Source organism: Phocoena sinus, chromosome 13 (assembly GCF_008692025.1).
Source record: "Phocoena sinus isolate mPhoSin1 chromosome 13, mPhoSin1.pri, whole genome shotgun sequence".
NCBI classification, from domain to species: domain Eukaryota; kingdom Metazoa; phylum Chordata; class Mammalia; order Artiodactyla; family Phocoenidae; genus Phocoena; species Phocoena sinus.
This window is the reverse complement of record NC_045775.1, coordinates 59,134,023-59,147,412: the sequence shown is the minus strand read 5'-3', so window position 1 is coordinate 59,147,412 and position 13,390 is coordinate 59,134,023. Positions and strand designations below refer to the sequence as shown.

The window sequence follows — 13,390 nt, the reverse complement described above, 5'->3', positions numbered from 1 at the left end:
AAGTACAGCCTCTTATTGAAGAGGCTGTATAAAGGGGAAAACACTGGACTGGCTTTCGAGCATTTGCTATTTTCTCCAGGTATAACTACTGACCAAATAAAGCAGGATGATAATAATCGTTTCCACTTAAGTGAAATCAGAGGAGATAAACAATAGATGGGGAGACATTTTACAGATTGTAACAGTCATATAGATGTCAAGTGGTAATATTTTTTTCATTTAAGTAGGCAGTGATACCTTGAATTCTTCTGAATATTGTATTTAAATATACCCTGTTACTTGAAGAAGGAAATAACCAATATTTGTAGAAAGAATATGGTGAAACTCAACTCCAGTAGGACATTTTATAACCAAAGCTAGTTGTGTTTAAAAATTTTTAAATGTAGGTGCTGGCCTATCCTTTTGCCTGTTTTTTAATTCACCTTTTTACATACAGTAAAGTTCACTCTTTTTGATGTACAATTTCATGAGTTCTGTCAAGCGCATAAAGTTGTATAATCACCTCCACAATCAAGATAAAGAACAATTTATCCCCTAAAAAGTTCCCTCAGCTGACCCTCTGTAGTCAACCCTTGTCCCCATACCCAGCCCCTGGCAAACACTGATCTGTTTTATCTTTTCATAGTGTTATCTTCTCTGGGATGTCATCTTATACTTGTTTTTCAAAGTGTGGTATCTTTTCTGCTATTGAATTTGGATGGAAAGAGCTATTTTACTTTCATGCCTAAAACACACCAAATAATCATGGATTGTGGAGAACTTTGAATGTATGTTACTAAGAATAATTACTCTCAAGTTTTTATAGACATGCATTTTAGAGGATGGACACAATATAAGTTTTTACAGGTATATTTATGGTATCCTCTGGCCATTGTATCCATTGGTTACAAGGTCCACTATGTCCTGATCTTAGAGAAAGGTGCTTTTTTGTCTCTGTGACATTTATATAGCCTTCAGTTAATAGTATTTTCTGTATTTGGCAAATTCGTCAAACTTCATTATGCCTTCTAGTTTTGACTTCAGTTGTGAATAAGCAGAGGGGGAAAAAGTTCTTCATCAATAGCTTGACAAATTAAGTAGAAATGCCAGAATTCTAAAGTGCTAGAATTAAAAGATATTATCATTGCAAAAGGACTATACTTTATCCTGACATGAAAGTAATGTAAGAAAATCCAATTTTAAGAAAGGAGAAGTTCTGGGTTTATAGTTGCAGTCCTTAGCAGTAGCTGCCATGTATGATATACCATGGTTAGAGACTTATAAGTATCTTTGTTTTGTTTTTAGATCAGAATTAGTGTAGCCTGAACTTTGACTTGTTATGCTGACTTGCTGTTAAAATCTAGAGAAGTTTTGTTAGGAGATAATAAAAATATGCTACTAGGCTTCATTTTATTTTTCACTGCACAGTTTTGATATTTTTAATGTAACTTTAATGATAAGTTTAAGTATACACACTTATATGTATTAATTTCATTAAGTTTTGTATGAAGTTAAAATTAGGCTATACATACATTAAAAAAAGACTTAGTGACATTATTTGCCTTTTACTTGGAAAAGAAATATTACGTTAAAGAACGTATAACACAGCACTGTATCCGCCACGCTGTCTTTAATAGTTGCTCTTTCACTCTATGCCCGTTGTTCTTGTTGGCTTATTGCATGGAAATAGGGTGATCTACCTGGCATTGAAAAGTTGCTGGAATTATTTTGCATTGCTATGGTTTTTTGTTGATTTTGTAGAAAATTATGTATATTTATATATCAGCCATGGTTTTCTACATGTGTGCTGATTCTGTTAACTCTGTAATATAGGCAAAGATAAGAAAGGAAGCTGTAATCTCTCTCGTGTGGACAGCACAACTTGCCTTTTCCCCGTTGAAGAAAAAGCAGTGGAGTATTACTTTGCTTCTGATGCAAGGTGAGCTTCCTTGGTTGATTCAGAGAGAATTCTTAGTAAAACTGCTCATGCTACAAGAAACCAAGAAGTCACTTTGTATATATCTAGTCATGCTGTAGAGGAGAACTTTGTTAATTAAGGATGTGGAGGTGACCTTTTTGGAGATGGTGTTCTAGAACGTTTTTGCTCTCAATTCAAAGTATGTAGGTCAGTGTACAAAGGAGCTAAGTCCTTGAGACTTGTTCCAGTGTATTTACTCTGAGCTCCTGTTTGGTTTTTTTTTTCCTCTTCTTTTAAGAGCCTTAACCCAGGTTTTATAGGAAGGAGAGATTTTAGATTGGAGAGTAGAATGGCTTAGGAGCATACCAATTATAGTATAATTGCTAACCTATATTGTAGTTTTAATCCGACGTGGACATATCTTTTTAATTCAGAAGTAATTGGCAGCAAAATCACTTTTATATAGGAAATAGGATTAGACTAGGACATTTTGAGAGAAAATGCAGTGGGGATGCTTAGAGGCATTTATAAATGAAATTCAAATAGTAATGAGGATAAAATGGAATCACTCAAATCGCCAACAGCTATTTGAATCATTCATTGTGCCTGAAAGTAAGGGGATCTAAAAATGAATGATCATGCAGTTCACGACTGCAGGGGATGTATTATCAGTGAGAAAACAAGCTTCACTGTTTCCTAAATTTTACAGGTGTGTAGGGTACGTAGTCGGTGCTGAGATGTGTCATTGCTGTCTTAGGTAGGTTTGTTACAGAGTTGACAGTTTTGGCTTAAATAATCTGGAAGTTGCAGAAGTGTCTTGACCTCTTTTCATTCACACGTGTGTTCATATTGAACACTCCAGCAAAGCCATGTGCTCGGCTCAGCAGATAATGGTGGGTAAGAATAAAAATGTTACTTGTCCTTAAGGAGCTCTTCCTTAATGGGAGAGACAAATTTTAGTCAGTGGTCACCAAGTATAGAATTCCAGCTGTGACATGAACTACAGAATGCTTATAACAGGGTGACTTAACCCTCCTATGGGTGCATTTCTTTAAGGGAATGGTGCTTGAACTGAGAGTTAAGGAGATATTAGGAGTTAATTAGGTAAGGAGGTGGAGGGAAGGACAGTCATTCTCTGCAGATGGATCAGCCTGTGAGATCTTGGGCTGGGTGTGAGTGTGGCTGGAATAGGGAGAGGAAGTTTGGTGGGAAACAAGGCCAGAGAAAGAGGTAGGGGTCATGGTAAAGGCATTTTGCTGTTTTCCTAAGAGCTAAAGGGAAGCTGTTGAGCGGTGTGTTGGTGAGGGAGAAATCTTGATTAGGGTTGTCTTTTGATGTCCGTTTTGGCAGAAAAGGAGAGTGGATGAGGGAGGTTAGAGGGAATGTGGGTGGAAGTTGGGAGGTTCCTGCAGTAGTTCAGCCAAGGACTGATGGTAGCTTGAACTGGTTTGTGGTGGTGGACACAGAGAGAAGCTTTGGGAAATATTTAGGAGTTATGATTGGAGGACTGGTGATAGGTAGGATGAGGAGGAAATAAGCATGCTTTCTCATCTGATCTCATCAAATTGGTTGCCACACAGAGTTCCTTTTCTTCATTGTCTGCAGTGACCACCCCCCTCCTTCATTTCCCTGTAGGGAATGGCATTGATAACCAGAAACTTATCAGAGATATTGCAGGTTGATAGACTTTGTATTTAAACTTGTTCCTTTTGTCCTAATGATAGTTGTGTTTATAATAATCATCCTAGATTATTGATTGTACTGTCTCCTTGAACATTTTTAGTGCTGTCATAGAACACACCAATCGTGTCATCTTTCTCGAGGATGATGATGTCGCTGCAGTGGTGGATGGCCGTCTTTCTATCCATCGAATTAAACGGACTGCGGGAGATCACCCTGGACGAGCTGTGCAGACCCTCCAGATGGAACTCCAGCAGATCATGAAGGGTGAACCTTTCTATCCTGTTACACCTTGGTGTCCTCGATGGAAAGGATATTTTCTCCTTCCTGACCTGGTGTAGGAATCTGATAATACAGATTAGTGAAGGGGTAACCCCAGAAAGGGGGATGATTCTTTGGAGAAATTATCTGCTGTTTTGACAATACTTCTTCAAACGAATTCATGGTTTCTTGTTTCTAACATGAAAAAAGAAATCAATTATTTAAGTGGTACTTGATGTTTTAAGATACTTTATAAACATAGTTTGCGTTCTATTCTTTGTTCCTCTCTTATTCTCTCTGTGCTTCAGTTTTCTCATATATGAAATGGGGATAATAGGATTTACCTCATTAAGGTTGTTTTGGGGATTAAGCCCTTACAACAGTGTCTGACATGCTTAGTGAGCTCTATATAATGTTTGCTACTATTAACTATTATGATTATGGTGATTGTGGTTTTTATTGTCCTTTCTGATGGGGTTGTGGTGAAAAACAAGCTAACGTTTATTGCATAATGGCTATACGTCAAGTCTTTTCTGTATGAATCCACACTACCACGCTATGAAATGGCTGCTAGAACAGAACATTTTACAGATTAAGGAATTTCCCAGAGCTGCTTAGCTATTAAAAGATAGAATCATGATTTAAACCTAGATCTGACTCTAAAACTTAAGCTTATCCCCCTCCCCTGTTTTTCTATAATTGCATATTTTAGGTATGAAGTTAATAAAAGTATTTTTCCTCCTTGTTCATTTTTCTTCCCATTGGGTAAAATGTCACGTATGAATATTGTTCTCTACTGCATGACCTTTCGTTTCATTTACTAAGATTATATTAAAGGAGATAGACTTTTAGTTGAATACCAATTTCTTATCCTTTGGCTTGTTAATTTTTGTTTTAATGATACAATTTATATTACTTTAGGCAACTTCAGTTCATTTATGCAGAAGGAAATTTTTGAGCAGCCAGAGTCAGTTGTGAACACAATGAGAGGAAGAGTCAACTTTGATGACTATACTGGTAATTACATGTGAATTATGTTATTATTTCAAAGTCTCTCATGGGGGTTGACGTTGACAGCCTTACAGGGTTCATTGTCCTTTGTAGAATAACTATGGCTGCCAGCCATCCGTGGAGCCCAGTCCTCTTTCAAAAGTCCTTCCGTGTGTGATTCCACTGATATGAGGTGTATCTAGGTTAGTCAGATTTGTAGAGACAGCAGGTAGATTAGTGGTCACCAGGGGCTGGGGAGAGGGGGAAATGGGGAGTTAGTGTTTAACGGGTATAGAGCTTCAGTTTGGGACGATGCCAAAGTTCTGAGATGGGTGATGGTCATGATTGCACAACAATGTGAATGTGCTTAATACCACTGAATTGTACACTTACAAATAGTTAAAACGGTAAATTTTATGTTATGTATATTTGACCACCATAAAAAATAAGGGAATAATAATAATGGTTGCCAGGAGCTGAAGGGACGGGGGAGTGGAGAGTGACTGCTAATGGATACGGGTGTTTTGGAGGTGATGAAAGTCTAAAGTTAGATAGTGGTAATGGTTGCACAACTCTGAAATACTAAACACCACAATCATACACTTTCAAAGGGTGAATTTTATGGTAAGTGACATACTTCTAAAATGGTTATGAAAAATATAAAAAATGCCTAGGAAGTCACATTTGAAAATTGTTGTCAGTTATGGGACTATTAAGGTGATTTTCCTGGAGAAAAACAAAAGTCCTTCAGTGTACCATTAAGAACATTTAACTTCTTTTCAGTACAAAAATCTTTTATTGGGCACCTACTATGTACCAGGGACTGTTCTGAACACTGTGGATTCTCAGAAGAATGGGACCTGGTCCCCTTGTTGGGAAGCTTGCTGTATCTGTTCAGCCTAGGTTTTCTCTCTCAGTTTATAAATGAGTGAAGTGTGAGCTTCCCAGAGGTTTTCCAGGTGTTTGCCTAATATCTTATGGGATAACCTAACCTGTACCTTCCTGCCTGTTTAAGGTGGGGTGACAGTGCAGCTCTGGTCTTACTTCTGGAAGTTCTCTCTAGACCTTGTGTCGCAGGAGTTTCTGCACCTTGCTGGGATGAGCTTGAGATTGACTTTCTGTGGCCATAGGATATCCATAAACTGTCGCTAAATCACATTTTTGGAACATTCTTCATGACCAGTTTAATAAACAGTTTAACAAACAAGCTTTGGGCTAAGCTTCTCAGTGTTAGGAATCAGTTTTGGAGAAATTATATCTGGTATGCAACAATCTTTTCCTGAATTTGTGTGTTATACATATAATATTAAGTGCCTTCTCTTTTATGTCACGTCCTGCTAACTGATAGAGAATGATTCTCTGAGTAAATGCGGTTTTTGTATACTTTTCTTTTCTGGAGGCATCAGACTCTTTCTCAGCAGGAGAGATTTGTTGAAGGCTGAATTATAAGTTGAACATCTGGTGAACATGGTGTGTGGAGCACCATGTTGAACGTATCAGGGACTGTAGGAAAGTTATCTCTGCTGCGGTCTCCTCCTTGAGGTTCTTGGAAGGGGGATGAATACATAATTAACTATTTAAAGAAAGGTAAAATATGATAAATGACATTAGAAACACAGTTTAATGTTGAAATGTTTAAAGTTTAGTGTTGAATTTAGAGGAAGTAGAGAATGAATCTGTTTGTGGACAGGGGGCCAGGGAAGGCTCCATGAAGTAGGCAGCTGGTGCTTTAAAGGATTTGGAAGATTTGAATAGGTAAAGATGAGATGGGAGCATTGCAGTTGGGTAGAATGCATTTGCTAAGAGGAGATAGTAGAAAACCATCAGAAATTTGTTTGTGAAATAATACGTAGTCCAGGTTGCCTGCCACATCTAGTACTTGAAGAGGAATAGAGAGCAGTAAGTCTAGGGAAGAAGGTGAGAGGAACTGCCCAGGAGGGCCGTGAATGCATTCTGTTGAGTGTGAAGGGTACCTCCCTTTGTAGAAATTGCAGAGCTGTTAGGAGACTTAGGAGCCAGGGGTGATCGCAGCTTTACTGAAGTGACCTGGGTACCAGTCTCCAATGTGCATTGGAGGAGCGAGAGGCTGAGATGCAGTCGGCAGTAAGGATGTTGTCCCATCTGGGGTAAAGCAATGGGGAATGGGAGGGCAGCGGGGGCCAGGAGAGAAACAGGAGCACTCCAGAGCAGGACCTGTTATCTGCTGGTGTGGGAGAGGGGGTTGCGGAAGGTGGTTGAACTGGAAGAACGGGGAGAGTAGCAGTAAATACTGTTATGGTATGGAATGGAAATAAGGTTAGGAAAAAGTTTTGTTTTATAAGGGAAAAGAAGGAGATAAACTTTGAAAAGTCATGATTTTAAAAAGCACTTTTATCTATGGTATGTGTTCCTCATAAAAGTTCTATAATATAAACAGGATAGCCGTTATCTTTTTTTGTGTTAAGATAAGGAATTTGAGGCTCTGTCAGTTTGCGGTCTGGCCAAAGGTCACACTGCCAGTCATTTATGGAGCCAGACTAGCCTCCAGTGTTCAGTGGTGTTCACGCTCCATCCTACCCCTTTCCTCCAGACACTCCTGCTGTAGTAGTGGTCTCCCTTACTAGAAGTAGGAGCCTCTCCAAAGCATCAATTCAGACCATGGGCGACTCCTTCCAGAACTATCCCAAATGCCCCTCAGCCATCAGGGCATTTGCTAAGACTAATTTTAGGGGAACGCTTGTGACCAGCTAATCTCACTGTCTAACCTCCCTGTCCTTCTTGGTTATCATCTGGAATACAAGTCTCTCTGATAGTCTGTCTACTTTATACTTAGTCATCTCCAAACTGATTTGCCTTTGCATGACTCCCTACCCAGCCTCTTAATGTTGTTTCCTTTTCCCTCAAGTCTTTTCAATACCTGCCGAGGTCTGAGGCAGAGGTACACGAAAAGGAACAGCAAGAATGCCAGTCTGGCTGGGGTGGCCTGGGTGAGAGAAGTGCTAGGAGATTAGGTCAGAGTGAAGCAGGAGGCAGGGCTTGTGGCCGCTTGAAGGCCATGTAAGGAGTTTGGACTTCATTCCAAAGTTACTTGGGAAGCCAGTGAAGCTTTTCGTTGTTTTATTTTCTACTTAACTAGTTTCTTTTTTTTTTTTTGCGGTACGCGGGCCTCTCGCTGCTGTGGCCTCTCCCGCTGCGGAGCACAGGCTCCGGACGCACAGGCTCAGCGGCCATGGCTCACGGGCCCAGCCGCTCCGCGGCATGTGGGATCTTCCCGGACCGGGGCACGAACCCATGTCCCCTGCATCGGCAGGCGGACTCTCAACCACTGCGCCACCAGGGAAGCCCCCATAACTAGTTTCTTAAAATAGAGAAATATAATCGTATTGAAATTTAAAAGGAAGAACGTAAATTATTCAAAAATATAAAAAGCAAAACATATACCTTGGTTCCATTTTGTAACTAGTTAAGGTAGAAGAAAAGAGTGGAGGAGATAAAGAGCAGGGGCAGAGTAGACAGACCGACGGTGGGTCAGATGGAGAAGGATGCTGCCCATGGGCATACTCATTGTTCTCGTCAGCCAGACGCTGAACTGCCTGGTAGCCACACAGTGCCTTGGACAGTGTATTCGCTTGGTAGGTGCTCAGAATATTAGTTGAATAATTGAATGAATGTTGGATGAAAATTTCTCACAGGTAGAAAACTAACCATGTTTAGAAGGACCCATAGACAAGGCACCCTTAGCAGAACACATACATGGCTATAGAGACAGAAAGAGGACAGACTCATTGGAGGGTTTTGTGATCAGATTTATGTTTTTAAAGAATCCCTCTAAAAGATCATTCTTGCTGTGTGTGGAGAACAGGCTCTAGGAGGTAGAGAATAGAAGTTAGGAGAGTACGGCTCTTGTCCAGGGGAGGGATGTTGGACTTGGCTGATGACGTTAGAGGTACAGTTTGAAGGTGGGGCTCACAGGACTTGCTTGTGCAGTCGCTGTTGAGCAACCAAGGATGGATGACCCTGCCTTTAGGTGAATGGGGTGGCATTGACTGAGATGGGAAAGACTGGGAGGAGAGTGGTTTATATTGTGTTCAGAGCACTATTCTGGGCATGTAATGGAGATGAACACAACTAAGACAATTTTTTTCCCAAGCAGGCTTACTGAGATATAATTAGGTATAATAAAATTGACTGTTCTTAATGTATAATTCAGCGAGTTTTGACCAACTTCCACAACATGGTCATAATCCTAAACAACCTGTACAACAATCAAGAGTTAGCACAGATCCTTCACCGGAAAAATTTCCCCAAGCCCCTTTGTAGTCAGCCCTTTCCCCACCTCCAGCCGCCAGCATCTACTGATCTATTGTCCGTGTCCCTATAGTTCTGCCTTTAAGATACCTTTTAATCTGAAGAGAGGAATGTAAAAACGACCGAACAAGGTAGGATGTGGTAGATACTGTAGTTGTGTAGGTGTGTCAGGGGGTGAGGAAGGTTAATTACAAGTTGGGGGTGGCCAGTTAAGTTCGGACTTACTTAGTTTACATTTCAAAACGAGAGAGAACTGTGCTTCCTAAGAGGAATATGAATGCTTTAAAACAGCAGTGTTGTTTCCCAGATTGGCATTGGCCACTCATGAAAAGCGATTACCTGTTTCATATGGTTCTTTCCTAAATAATTATATCCACAAACTTTTATTTCAGTGAATTTGGGCGGTTTGAAGGATCACATTAAGGAGATCCAGAGGTGTCGGCGTTTGATTCTTATCGCTTGTGGAACAAGTTATCATGCTGGTGTAGCAGTAAGTGGCTTCTTAAAATTTTAATTGTGTCATTTTGGGTATTAGAAGATATCTGCAGATAAACAGTATCTCCAGTAACACACCATGTACAACTATTTTTTGTTAAAACATCGTGTTTTGTTTTCATGTTGTGATGGCAAAAATCAAGAAGGTTGGGGAGAGAAATTTTAATAGCTACTTGGAATTATTTATCAATGGATCATCTGCTTTAGAAAGGTCCTTAGATACACAGGTAGACTGCCTGCAACTAACTTCATGAAAGGCAAAGAGTGGAAAATTCTTATGCCATCCTGGCCTTGCAGTCCACAGCGCATGCCTGCTTCTGTTAGAGCCATCACTGGGTTTTGTGTATCATTGTTCACTTGCCCCAGACAGATGGCTGTGTGAACCTCAACAGGATTTTACTAGGTAGGCACATTTCTGCAAAGAAAGGAAGTCTTCTTTTTGATAGACTTTGTTCTTTAAATTGTTATTTTGGAAGCTGAAATTCTGTATCAAAGATGTGTGTTGGTTGTCAATATAGAAGCCTAGGAATTTAACAGTCTTTTAGTCCAATAAATCAGATCCACATGTAGTTTCCCTTATAAAGAGACAGGTTATGTGCTGTTGATGTCAACTCCTGTAAGTACAGAAAACCCTTACACACTCAGTTTCTACTTTTAGGATTGATTTCCAAAATTCATGACAGTAATTTTTTTATTTGCTGGGGCAAAAATATTAATTATCTACACTCGTGGGAGCCATTCATTTGACGAGTGAGTGAAACTAGCTGGTCACTCAACCCTTGCATCTCAATAGGCTTCCTTCTTCTCTAAAGCACCCCCTTCTCCCTCCCCTCCCCACCCCCCACCCCAAATTACATGGTCCTAAAAAGGAAAATCTGTGTAATTTTGAAGGGAGGAGTTGTTAGAAAGTGATTGTTTTGAGCACTGGAAAAAAAAAAAGAATGAATTAAAGACATTAGTGTAAATTAAGGGATTGCCTAATTTAGTGGTGGCTTAGATCTATTATTGAATGAGCCCTCTATTCAGAAATACAAAATTTGATTAAATGTTTCATCCAATGCTAAGCCTGAATTGTGGGGCTTAAATTATATATATGCTGTGTTAGAATTCTCTAATTTGAGAAGATGGAAGGGTTTTGTTTTGTTTGGGGTTTTCTGGTGGATGCTGAGACTACTGTAGTTAACAAACAAATATTAGAAATCCTGTGTGGTTTAGCATACAAAATAGTGTCCTTGAATTATTTCTAGCTAGGTTATCTACCCCCTACTCCACCCTCCATTCTACAGAGTTTGAAAGTAGTGAGCTTTCTTAAAACAAGATTTTTAAAGTATATTGGCTTTTTTTGAGAAACAGCATTCTTTATGAATACATAGTATTTCTGACATGTTTAAGTTTTCATTCAGTGTTTATTGATATATCTGTTATTATCTCATTTGAAATTCTCAGTGATTTGGTATTATATGAATTGTCATGTAAAGACTAGGAATTGGGAAGTTAGAGTTAATATACAAGCTAACTCAGAACAGTACTTTTTCCACTTCTCAAAACATTTTATACATGCATTTATTTATACATGCATTGATAATTGTCTAAAGAGACTTGTGCTAAAATATTAACAGTGCTTATCTCCTGGGTGGTGGGATTTTGGTTATTTTTTTATGCTTTAATCTCTGTTGTTTGTATTTTCTAACATTGCATTATGTATCATTTTTATAATCAGAAAAAGTGAAAACTATACATTGAGTCTGAGGAAGTCCAGTGGAAAAGAGTATTTGATGTAAAGTTGTATGACCAAGTCATCTTTTCTCTGCAGACACGTCAAGTTCTTGAAGAGCTGACCGAGTTGCCTGTCATGGTGGAGCTAGCCAGTGATTTCCTGGATAGAAACACCCCAGTTTTTCGAGATGATGTTTGCTTTTTCATTAGTCAGTCAGGTATGCTAATTTTAAAGACTTAAAGAAAAGGAAAGTCATTCTTTCAAACAACTATAGCATATGTTGGCAAAACTGATATTTAAAGATAAACTGGTTATTGCAGATAACTTGACAAATATAGGTTTATTTTGATGTTATGGAATTCTTAATGAGTTAGTAAAATCAACACATTTTACACTCAGAAGAGCTGAATTTTTAAAGACAAAGAAGGAAAGACGATCCTAAGAAGTCGGATCCTATTATTAGAAGTTTTACAAATTTATTCTTTTAAGTACATGTTTTAAATTTTATTTAAAACAAATGAGGGGAAAAGGGAGGGAGCTGTGAATTGGGAATTTGGGATTAACAGATACACACTACTATATATAAAATAAACAACAAGGACCTACTGTATAGCACAGGGAACTATACTCAGTATCTTGTAATAACGTGTAATGGAAAAGAATCTGAAAAAAATGTATATGTATAACTGAATCACTTTGATGTACAACTGAAACACTGTAAATCAGCTATACTTCAGTTAAAAAATAACAATAAAACAAATGATATTGTTGAAAGAGTAGTCAGTTTTCTCTTTTTGCATCTAAAAAGCAGCATATGTTGACTGCTCTGTGTGTTACTTTTGTCTTCCTTTTTACCCAGGCGAGACAGCAGATACCCTGATGGGTCTTCGGTACTGCAAGGAGAGAGGAGCTTTAACTGTCGGGATCACAAACACGGTTGGCAGTTCCATATCAAGAGAGACAGACTGTGGAGTTCACATCAATGCTGGGCCCGAGATCGGGGTGGCCAGCACAAAGGTAAGTTCTTGACTTAGTTCTCATGTGATTATTTACATAATCATAGTGTTGGTGAAACAGACTAATCTGTATCTTATATTTCATTTCTTAGCACTTATAGAACTCATATTGTTTACTAATTGTAATTATCGTAAGCCTTAAGCTTCAGTAATAGATAAAACACTTGTTGTCCCCCTTACACTCATCTTAAGAGTTTAAAAGGGACAAGCGTATATAATGTAAAGTTCATTTTGCAAACGTCTCTTCTGACTATCCGCGTTCAACACTTATATTCCTCCTGCTGTGTGGGGTGGGATATGTGGTAAGTATAATGCCCCCTCTTAATTAAGTATAGTAGGGAATTAGAAAAATAACAAATTAGAAACACCCAGCTTAAGTCTAATAATTTTTGACATTTTTATTTACAGGTTTATACTATCCTAATAAATGTGCCAAAATATACACACTCCCTTTGAAGTTCGTAAAGAGGAGTACGCTTTTGGTATAAAATTTGGCTATTTAAAAAAATAAATTGAGTATTATATGACAATATCTGTTTCTCTTTAGATATACATCTGTGGAGATTTAAAAGCACCTTCATTTTCATTTTTAAGGCCTAGTGAGACTACTTTCCTCTTTGAAATTGGGATATGCATAAATTTAGTAAAAACAGGAATCTTAGAAAGTTGTATAAATGCAAAAGATGTTCTCCACAAATATATTACTCTTTATAGTTTCAAAATTTCAGTTTCTTGTCTTTTTCTGCCTAAGTCTAATATTTGTTACTGATTGTTGAATAAGATGCTTATAGGTTTTGGTGGGTTTGAGTTTAATTAAGGGAAGATGATGTTAACATATACAAACCACATTTGGTTCTTTTTCCATTTAAAGAACCTCATGGGGAATTTTTTTGTGGAAAAGTTATAATTCTTAAGTAAAAACTCTGAGTGAGGTTTTTGTTTCTTGGTTACTCTGATATTGCTAACACTATAATTTACAGAAAACTGAAGCCTGAATTTTCTCCATGTGGTGATTAAAACATGTAAGATATTTGTGCTTGGGTTTCC

The 13,390-nt window shown here is 38.4% G+C and overlaps 1 protein-coding gene across 2 annotated transcripts in view; it reads left to right on the top strand.

Moving 5' to 3' along the window:
- The window catches only part of GFPT1 (glutamine--fructose-6-phosphate transaminase 1), a 72,469-nt gene that overhangs the window by 38,209 nt on the left and 20,870 nt on the right, over positions 1-13,390 (top strand). For both annotated transcript variants that reach the window (XM_032652971.1, XM_032652970.1), the window contains 6 exons: positions 1,813-1,918; positions 3,681-3,844; positions 4,760-4,855; positions 9,508-9,605; positions 11,424-11,544; positions 12,187-12,344. In XM_032652971.1, the coding sequence (XP_032508862.1) occupies positions 1,813-1,918; positions 3,681-3,844; positions 4,760-4,855; positions 9,508-9,605; positions 11,424-11,544; positions 12,187-12,344 (743 nt within the window). The remainder of the gene's footprint in view (positions 1-1,812; positions 1,919-3,680; positions 3,845-4,759; positions 4,856-9,507; positions 9,606-11,423; positions 11,545-12,186; positions 12,345-13,390) is intronic.